General features: G+C 38.5%; 1 protein-coding gene across 1 annotated transcript in view; it reads right to left on the bottom strand.

Annotated features, from left to right (window-relative positions):
- FREM2 (FRAS1 related extracellular matrix protein 2) overlaps positions 1-11162 on the bottom strand; it is a 288153-nt gene that overhangs the window by 119497 nt on the left and 157494 nt on the right. Inside the window, exon 4 of the mRNA XM_006873709.1 lies at positions 7776-8006. Within this exon, the coding sequence (XP_006873771.1) occupies positions 7776-8006 (231 nt within the window). The remainder of the gene's footprint in view (positions 1-7775; positions 8007-11162) is intronic.

The raw sequence follows: 11162 nt of genomic DNA, 5'->3' as shown, positions 1-11162 counted from the left end.
GCAATATTGAATAGTTTAAAATCAGAAAAGGTGTGTGTCAGAGTTGTATCCTTTCACCATACTTATTCAATCTGTATGCTGAACAAATAATCAAAGAAGTTGAATTCTTTGAAGAGGATTGTCAAACTTCATTTTGCTTGGATCCACACTCAACATGCACATAAACAGCAATCAATCAAGTGACGTTCTGCGTTAGGCAAATCTGCTACAAAAGACCTTTTTAAAGTGTTCAGTTTGAGGACTAAGGTGCGTCTGACTGTGGTATTTTCAGTAGCCTCATAGGCATGTGAAAGTTGGACAATGAATAAAGAACTCCAAAGAAAAATGGATGCATTTGAATTATGTTTGTTGGAGAAGCAAACAGGTCTGTGGTGGAAATTAAAACCAGAATGGTTCTTGGAAGTAAGGGCATATTATCAGGATGGACTGGTCTCTGGAGAAGGGCATTATGCTTAGTAAAGTGGAGGGTCAGCAAAAGACTGGAAGACCCCCCCAGTGAGATGGATTAACACCAGGACAACAGTAATGGTGTAACAATTGTGAGGATGTCGCTGGACGGGGCAATGTTTCGCTCTGTTGTGCATAAATTCGCTATGATTTGGAACTGACTCGAAAGCACTTTACAACAACAACACTGTAGATGTACTTCTGCAACTGTTTTGGAATTATCTTCAACAAATGCTACTTGTGTGTGACATTAATGATATTGTTTGATAATTCCTGCATTCTGTTGGGCCACCTTTCATTGGAATGGACATATATATGGATCTCTCTCAGTCAGTTGGCTGGGTAGCTATCTTTCAAATTTTTGGGCATAGGATATTGAATCATTTCAATTTGTATTCTGTCAATTCCTGGAGCCTTGTTTTTCACTAATGCCTTCAGTGCAACTTGGACTTTTTCCCTTAAAAAAATTCTTTTTCATACAGAATCTGTGTATTCTTTATCTTCCTTTTTTGGTTGTGGAATTAATTTTAATATTTTAGAAAAGACAAATACATCATTTTTTTTTTTACATAATCTCCTTGCTTTTCAATGTACTTTGCCCATCTTTCCACAAGCTTTTGTATTTCCTTATTTTAAAATGTTTTAGGCTGAGCTGTGAGCCACAGATACACTGCTATCTTGACATCTTCATCAGAGGTAGATCTTCATCCTCAAAGGGCTATTTTCAGGGGACCAAAGAGGTGAAAGTCCGATAAAGCAAGATCAGGACTATAGGGAGGATACTTTAACATTTCAAAACGAAGTTTTTACAGAGCGTCAATAGTCTGGGCAAAGGTGTGTGGACATGCATTGTCAAGCAAGATCACAAGGCAGTGACCTTGGATAGCAGTCCTCTGCATTTAATCCGAAGTTTAAGCTTCAGCTCTTCAGTGAGTGTTTCACTGCAATCTTTTCATCTTTTTTGATGCCTCCTGCATCATTTAATACTTTGCCCACAGAATCCTTCAATATTGTAAATTAAGGTTTGAATTTTTTCTTCAGTTCTTTTAGCTTGAGAAATGCTGAGAGTGTTATTCCCTTTAGCTTTCTAACTTCCAGGTCTTTGTACATTTCATTATAATTATAATACTTTGTCTTCTCTAGCTGTCCTTTGAAATTTTCTGTTCCTTTCAGTTGCTTTAGCTAGTCTATGTTTAAGAGCAAGTCTCAGAGTCTTTTCTGGAATCCACTTTGGTCTTTTCTTTCTTTCCTGTCCTTATAATGACCTTTTGCTTTCTTTATGTATAACGTTCTGGATAATATCCCACAACTCATCTGGCCTTTAGTCATTCATGCTCAGTGCATCTGTTCTTGAGATTGTCTCTAAATTGAGGTGGGATATACTAAAGGTTGTATTTAAGTACCCTTGGACTTGTCTTAATTTTCTTTAGCTTCAGCCTGAGCTTGCATATGAGCAATTGATAGTCTGTTCCGCATTCAGCTCTTAGCCTTGTTTTGGCTGATGATATTGAGCTTCTCCATCATCTCTCTTCCCACAGATGTAGACAATTTGATTCGTGTGTATCCCATCTGGAGAGATCCATGTGTACAATCACTGTTTATGTTGTTGAAAAAAGATACTTGCAATAAGTTTTGCAATGAGTTGGTCTTACAAAATCATATTAAGCAATCTCCAACATCATTTTTATCACCAAGGTCGTATTTTCCCAACTACTGTTCCCTCTTCTTTGTTTCCTATGCTTGCATTCCAATCACCAGTAATTGTCAATGCATTTTGATCAATTTCAGACTGAAGAGGTTGATAGAATTCTTTCATTTATTTTCTGCTGCCTTTGGTAATTACTTTGTACATTTGAATAACAGTGATATTAGCTGGCCTTCCTTATTGTTGTTATAGATGCCATCGAGTCAGTTCCAACTCATAGCGACCTTATGCACAACAGAATGAAACACTGCTGGGTCTTGTGCCATTCTCACAATTATCATTATATTTGAACCCATTTGTGTCTGCCACTGTGCCAACTCATCTCATTGTCAGGGGATCTCCCTTGTTTTTTTCTGACACTTCATTTTACTAAGCATGATGTCCTTCTCCAGGGACTGGTCCATCCTGATACTATGTTATGAAGTATTATCTGGCCATCTTGCCTTTTAAGGAGCACATCGATTTTACTTTTTCCAAAACTGATTTGTTTGTTCTTCTGGCAGTCCATAGTACTTTTTAATATTCTTCTCCAACACCATAACTCAAATGCATCAATTCTTCCTTATCCACTGTCCAACTTTCACATGCATATGAAGTTATTGAAAATACCATGGCTTGGGGCAGGCTTTCCTTAATCCTCAAACAGGCATCTTTGGTCTTGAACACTTTTAAAAACACCTTGTGCAGCAGATTTTCCTAATGCAGCATGTGGTTTGATATCTTAACTGCTGCTTTCATAAGTGTTGATGGTGGATCCAAGACAAATGAAAGTCTTTGACAACTTCAACCGTTTCTCCATTAATTATAGTATCATTTATTGGTCCAGTGGTTAGGAGTTTTGTTTTCATCCCAATAGCAGATGAATATTGAGAGATTTTTCTTCAAGCTCAGTAATTAAGCTTTCCATTGATTCAATTCTATTTCTTTGCCACGTCAGTGTAATATCTGTTTCTGAAATCTTAGTGTCAATTCTGGCTTTCTAATTGCTGTTTTTGTATGGTTTCCATTTTTTCAATTACCTTGTTAGTTTGTTTCTTGAAGTTTTCCATAATTTTGTCCATGTTTTCTTATATTTCATCTGTAGTTTTCTGTGATCTTTCTCACAATCCACTGAAGTTGCCTAATTAGCATTCTTTTAAGTTCCTTATCAAGTAGTTTCAACATGAGATCATTTTTGTTTGGTGTTACACTTCTGACTGTGTTCTGGTGACTTATTTGAGGCACCCTGCTTTGTTGTTGTTGTTGTGTTTTTAGTGTGTATAAGTGGAAGTTGTCTCTTTTCTTGGAGACACTACGGGTTGTATTTATATTTAGTTGGTGATTGTATTTTGGTGTGTTCTTAGGCACTCACCCCACCTATCTCCTGATGAAAGTGGTAGAGACTGGGAGTGTGAATACAGTTAGTTCACTGTTTATGTAGTATAGTTTAGGGTGGGTTCATGCACCTCCAGAAGCAAGGGCACTCTACTTGGTGCCAGATGCCAGGTAGCTTCTCAAGAGGGGGTGCCACTGGCTGACGAATTGGTGAGGGCGGGAACTGACCACACCCCTGTCTACCAGGAGAGCGCAGGAACAAGGGAGAATTGCACTTACTTGCCACCAATCTCCAACTGTGTTGACAGGCTGCTGTATTAACTGTTGTTGTTGTTGCTGTTAAGCATTGTGGAGTCAGTTCTGAATCACAGCAATCCTGTATAGGGTTTCCAAGGAGTGACTGGTGGCTTTGAATCACTGACCTTGTGTTTAGCATTCCAGTGCTTATCCTACAATGCCTTACCAGGATTCCAATCAAAAAAGCTCAAGATGGCACACTGTTACATGCCAGCCCACAGCCCACACATTTTTCTTCTCTCTCACTGCTCCTGGACACTTTCTTCATCCAGTTGGTACTCAGTCCACCTCTTTGTCCCATCCTCTAATGTTCAAGGTTCCAGAATCACCATCTGCTTCTGTTTCGTTCTATCTTCCACTTTTTTTTGCAAAAGGTTGGCTCAGTACATCTGCTTATATCGTCATCTTGTCCTGGAATCCTATTTCTAACTTTTTAAGGAAGTACCATACTGTTTTCCACAGTTGTTGTTTGGTGCCATCAAGTCAGTACCAACCCATAGTGACCTTATGCACAGCAGAACGAAACACTGCCTAATGCTGGGCCAACCTCACTACTGTTGCCACGCTTTAGTCCATCAATGCTGTCACTTGACCAATCTATCTAGTTGGGGGTCTTCCTCTTTTTCTCTTACCCTCCACCCTACCAAACATGATATCCTTCTCCAGTGACTGGTCCCTCCTAACAATATGTCTGAAGTATGAGAGATGAAGTTTGGCCATCTTGGCCTCCAAGGGGCACTCTGGCTGTACTTCTTCCAAAATGGATCTATTGGTTCTTTTGGCAGCCCATGGCACTTTCAATATTCTCCTCCAACACCATAACTCAAAAGCATCAATTCTTCTACGGTCTTCCTTATTCACTGTCCAGCTTTCGCATGCATATGAGGTTATTGAAAATACCATGGCTTGGGTAAAGCGCACCTTAGTCCTCAAGCTGGCATCTTTGCTCTTCAACACTTTAAAAAGGTCTTGTGCAGCAGATTTGTCTAATGCAATACGTCATTTGATTTCTTGACTCCTGCTTCCATGAGTGTTGATAGTTGATCCAAGAAGAACGAAGCCCTTGACAACTTCAATCTTTTCTCCGTTGATAAGAATGTTGTTTATTAGTCCAGTGGTTAGGATTTTTGTTTTCTTTACATTGAATAGTTGTGCCATTTCCCAGTTTCTCCTGTGATGTTTCTCAACACCCTCATAAGTACACGCTCTTTTCTGTTTTTATGAATTTTGCTATTAATGATGGAGTGAAATGATGTATCACTGTTGTTTCGATTTGTGCTCTGTAGGGTAATCACTGGCTTAAATTGAGAATTTCCTATAAACATCAAATAAAATGAACAGAATGGCACATGTGGAAGGTAGTAAGGGGAAATGACTGAATGGAACAATGTACACAACATGACAAGCACGCTGTCTGGCACATGGCAAGTATTGAAGGTTGTTGTTGTTGAGTTATTTCCAACTCATAGTGACCCTGTATTGATGGGTTTTAATGTCTAACCTCATGGTTTGCAGTCTGGTGTTTATCCTACTGTGCCACACTTTATTATCATTGTCAGTGCCATTATGGGTAAATTAGGTCTGGAGAAAATATGCACTTGTGTATGTTTATATCAGTGACCTAGTAAATAAAAATAGTTCCTAGCCTAAGATAAAGCAGAATTGGTTGTTCTTTTATCTGCTCCCACAAAGCTGTTTTCTTACTTAATTGTAACTAATCATTTATTTATAAGACTCTTTCCCATCAGACTGTATGCTCTTTGATAAAAGCAACTAGATCCTATTATAGCTATAGTCCTAATATATAATGGTGTATCTAGCACAAGTGTGAGCTTGACAAGTTTTAATATATGTAAAAATCTCATAACATTGATTAGGATGCATATGCAGAGGGGACACAATGATTCCCTATAACAGGTAAACAGGGAAGTACAGAGTTGGGAGAGTATAGAAATAAAACATCAAAATTTTGAAATGGTTAGGACATGGACCATTTGTAGAAAGCATAAAGGATGATTGAGTCTCTTAAAATGAAGTTTAATATCAGATTCATGATATTAGGAAACAACAACGTTTGTATTATACTTTAGAAAATGAAATTTTAATAAAATCTATTTGATTTGATCAAGGTCAGAAAACTAGAAGTGGTACAGAGTTGAGAATTAAACCCAGTCCTTGTAATTTCAAGGTCAGTTTTCAGCACAACATGGGAAAGCCAGGTGTAGGGATAATAATGTCCTTGGATGGATGGGGCTGAACTTCATCTAGAAAACATTAAGAACACTTAAATGATCGTTATATGAAATGATATTATGTAGTGTTATTTGCTTAGATAGCTTACATTAAGATTGAATTATATAAGGACATGTGTGTATGTGCGTGTGTTTCATTTTTTAATATTACACTGCCCAGATTTTGATTATAAATATTTAGTGTCATTCTGGCTTATAAATAGGAAGGCAGAAATGAATCTAAGTGTTTTATTCCTTAAAGTACAGTATGTTAATTATGCCAACTGGCAAATGGAATATCAAGAAACTGTACCAGTTTATAATGACTATTAAAATTGTCATGGGCTTGTTGAACAGAGAAAAGCTTTATTACACAAGCATTTATCCAAAACTCAGGGCTAGAAAAAGTTGAATGATTTATTCTTTGATAATGCAGATAACGTTAAATTAAATTGTAACTGTACTTTAATGAAAATCACAGGCATAACCAAATTTAACTAAAAGAAGAGATGTTAAAGAAATGATGCTGGCGTTCTAGTTTTCTTATCCTTGCTCTCTCATTACACTCAGTGTTTAACACGGGGATTTGCTGGCAAGTCTCCATTTCATGTGCTCAGTAGATTGTATCTTTGCAGAAGTTTGTTTTCTGATTGACAAAATAAAGTAAGGTGGCGGTTAAAAAGAAAGCTATGTCTGGCTCCTGACTGGATTTCAGCTTTAAAAGAGCCTCTAAAGGTTTGTATAAATGCTGGACTTCAAAAGAATCCATCAACCCCCACCCCCACCCCCTGTCTACCTTGAGACAAGCCAGGGCTATAGAACTGTAGCAGCAGGAGGGAAAAGGTCAAATTACACAGAAGAGCAGCAAGGTTTACTTTTACCAACATCAGCCAAGGGTGTGCACTGACAAATGCTTAATCTTGTAAAAATTAAGAGCCTTGATTCAAGACACTATGTTCACTAAGGAGTGTGGGGTGGGTGGGGTGGGACTATGGTCAAATGAAAGACTTTGGCTGATGCATGTATGTAGGAAAGTTGAATGATAACATGTAATATGGGGAACACAGTAATCTAAAAATAGTCTAATTTTTAAGGCGTGGTTTTTAAAGTAATGACTTAATTCCAGAAAAAATGACATGAACAATATTGATACTAAAGGATGGCGTGATAGTAAGAAACAGAGCATACTGACAATCGAGCAGGTAGTTGATTTATGTGAAAAAACTGCCGCATCCCTTAATTAATTTGGGGGTTCTCGCTTCCTATGAGCCTAGCTGGTAACATTGAACTGTTAATTAGTAAGGCTAACCTAAAGGTTTGAAAGGAGCCCTGGTGGCACAGTGGTTAAAGCACTCTCCAGACAGGTCAGTGGTTAGAACACACCAACCACCTCACAGGAGAAGCATGTGGCAGTCTGCTTCTGTAAAGATTTACAGCCTAAGAAAACCGGTGAGATAGTTCTACTTGGTCCTAGGAGATCACCAGGAGTTGGAACTGACTGGATGGCTGTTAAAACCTACCGCCCCAGCAACACCTCAGAAGAGAGACCTGGCAATCTGCTTTCATAATGATTACAGTCAAGAAAATTCTAGAAAGCACAGTTCTAGGCTATCACATGGCATCACCATGATTTGGAATAGACTCAAAGGCAGTGGATTTGTTCTTGTTATTTCTTTTCTTCATAGAAAGTCCAAACAATGAATTTAAAACTGCTTTTAGAAGGTATTTCGTTCTAAAAACCCAGTAGTAACAACATAATAAAAGTTGAAGCTAGTGCTTACCATCTCCGGGATCAATGATCTCCACAGTGGCCTCAGCGGGGAATTCCAGCGCAGCCAGCACCGGCTCGGAAAGCGCCACGTGGAAGGTCTCAGACTGCTCGTGCTTGCTGTCACTTATGATCCGCACTCTCCATGTGGCCCTGCTCTGGCCGGGGTTGAACTGCACTTGTTTCTGAGCTTTGCCCTTGAAGTCCTTGTCTGTTTCTGCAGTCCCATCTCTTGTGCCAATACCTAACAGAAAAATAATATCATTTATAAATGTTTCATTTCCACTTGGATTATTAAGACTTTCACTACTGTGAATCATTTGTTTCATTGCATCCTACAGAGAAAAGTCCCTCGGTTGTCAGTTTGTACTCAACTGCTGACCTAAAAGGCAGCGACTTGAACTGACGAGCAGGACCAAGGAAGAAAGGTTTGGGGGTGTGCTTCTGTAAAGATCCTGCCAAGAAAATCCTTCAGACTTCTTTTAGTTCCCTGAGCTCAAAGAACATTGATAAGGAACATGATTTCAGTTCCTTGAGGATGCCAAAACTACTGTTTGATATGTTGCAAGCTGAAAAGCACAGAATTAATCAGTGAAGGATTGTTGTTGTTGTTGTTAAGTACCGTCGAGTCAGTTTCCACTGTATAGCGGCCCTGTATAGGGTTTCCGAGGAACAACTGGTGGATTTACACCGCCAACCCTGAGGTTAGCAGTCTAGTGTTTATTCTACAGCGCCACACCAGGATTTATTGCTGTTTTGTTAAATGCCGTCGAGTCGATTCCAACCCATAGCGTTGTCAAGGAGCAGCTGGTGAGCCTGAACCGCCGACCTTGCAGTTCAAACGGCTTTGCAGGACTTACTGTTACACCCTCGGAAACCCTGTACAGGGTCGCTATGGGTCGGAACCGACTCAACGGCACTTAACAACAACAACAACAACAACAACAACAATTGTTGTTGTTAAGTGCCATCGAGTCGATCGCGACCCAAAGCGACCCTGTGTAGATGGAAAACCTGCTTTCAGCAGTGTGTATGCGTAGGAAATACTGCTTTCAGAAGTGTATATGAGTAGAAGGAGGATATGTGGAGAAACAATAGCTTCACATTTTGATATTCTCATTAAATAAAAATTTCTGTAATTTTGTATCAATACTTTTTGATGTATGTTTAGCTTACTTAAGGACCCCTGAAGCTCCAACTTTGTTGCACCGGCTTCTTCACTATCACTATTGCAAGCAATCAAACTACAGGATATATCATATAAAAAGCAGGCAGTAAAAGCCAACAAATTCAATGTAAGGTGAAAAATACTATCAAATTATAGTCATACTTATACTAGTTGTTGTCAGTGCCGTTGAGTTTGTTCCGATTCATAGACACCTTGTATAGAGTTTCTGAGGAGCAGTTGGTGAGTTTGAACCATCAATCTTGAGGCTCCCACTGACCTTGTGGTCCAGCCCATTATCCTGCAGTGCCACACCAGGACTCCTTCCTAGTACATGCTTAAATTCTAAATCCGAATCTCTTCGAATTCCCAGTGAACCAAGCTAATACAAAATACTTTTCATATATATTTCTTTAAACATTGATTATCTGCAGAGAAGTTGGAAGGAAAAAAAAAAGTACAACAGGGAACAATAAAGTCTAGTGACTAGTTGAGTTTCAAAATTCTACAAAAATGAATGCTGTGTAACATTTCTTATTTAATTGAATAAACTTTATTTTTTGTGCAATATTTCTTTTGTTCTTCAAAGTAGAAATGAATTTGGATCAAATCAGACCCATTCACACACAGCTATACACTGATCACTTACTATGTGCCAGATAAAACAAAAACTCCTTTCCTCACAGGGCTGATAGAAGAATAAGTTGAATTATTTATTTATTCATCTGAATACAACATTGTCTGTTGTTGTTATTGTTAAGTGTCATCAAGTCGGTTTGACTCATAGCAACCCTGTATGGGGTTTCTGAGGAGCAGCTGGTGGGTTTGAACCGCCGACCTTGCAATTCAAACCAACCTTGCAGTGCCATACTTTATCCTACTGTGCCACACCACACTGGCTGTTAATCTAGTTTTAAAACAAAGATGAAAAATATTTTATTAAAAATACTTGTCTCATATATCTGTGATTTGGTGTCTGATTTGGTCCAAATTCATTTCTAATTTGAAAAACAAAAGGGATATTGTATAAAAAATAAAAAGTGTTTTTTCCAATTAAATGAGAAATGTTACAGAGCATTTATTTGTAGGCTTTTCAAACTCCGTCACTAGACTTTACTTTAAAACATCTTACTTACAAATATTGCATTGTATGTTATTTTTCAGTAGCAACAGGTAAGTTATAATTAATTTAATGGCAAGTGGAAAAATGGCACAGACCCATAAATGCCAACTTTACATCTCGTAGAACACATTTCAGACTCCCTGTTAGCTTACAGCGTGTTGGTCAACACCTCTCAGACCCACCCCAACTCACTGCCAAGCTGGTGGGGAAAGAAATCACTCTCTGAGGGTCCCAGAACAAATGTGACTCACTGGTGGGTCTGTCTCTAGATGTGTGGCCAGCAAGAGAATATGCTAATGTCCTGGTGTTGTGACAAAGGATAAACACTGGACTGCTAACCACAAGGTCAGTGGTTCGAACCCATTAGCTACTCCTTGGACACGCTATATAGGATCACTATGATTCAGAATTGAATTGAAGGCACTTAATAATAACAGCAATCTTTCATAGCTACTGCTCTCCTTTTTGTTTGGTGTTGCTTTGTTTTCATCATTACTTCCTTGCATAATATTCAAGATAATCAAAAAGGAACATCATACATGAGGAAAGCAAAAGATCACTATTAGACAAGAAAGAAACAAAAGACCAAATGGATGCTAGACAAGACTGAAACTTGCTTTTAAGCATATAGAAGCTTAAACCAACTGGAAGAAATGATGAAGTAAAACAGTTGAACAGTACCTTTCAAAGGGCAGCTCAAGAAGACAAAGTCAAGTATTATAATGAAATGTGCAAAGACTTAGAACTCAAAACCAAAAATAAAAACACACTCCTCAGCATTTTTCAAGCAGAAAGAACAGAAAGAAAAATGTAAGCCTTGAGTTGCAATAGTAAAGGATTCTATGGAGTTCTGTTGTACATAGGGCCGCTATGAGTCGGTACTGACTCGATGGCATCTAACAACAACAAATGGAGTTCTGGTGTGGTGCTGTAGGATAAGCACTGGACTGCTAATCACATGTTAGTGGTTCAAACCCACAGACCACTCCTTGGAAATCCCATACAGTTTTGGAGTCAGAATCAACTTGATCGCACTTAACAACAACAACTTGGGCAACATATAGAATATTGAAGGAAACATCAAAAGAATATGGAAGGTATGAGCCATAACA

This window comes from Chrysochloris asiatica, unplaced genomic scaffold (genome assembly GCF_000296735.1).
Source record: "Chrysochloris asiatica unplaced genomic scaffold, ChrAsi1.0 scaffold00250, whole genome shotgun sequence".
NCBI lineage: Eukaryota > Metazoa > Chordata > Mammalia > Afrosoricida > Chrysochloridae > Chrysochloris > Chrysochloris asiatica.
Note: the sequence above shows the minus strand (reverse complement) of the source record. Positions and strands in the feature narration are given on the sequence as shown.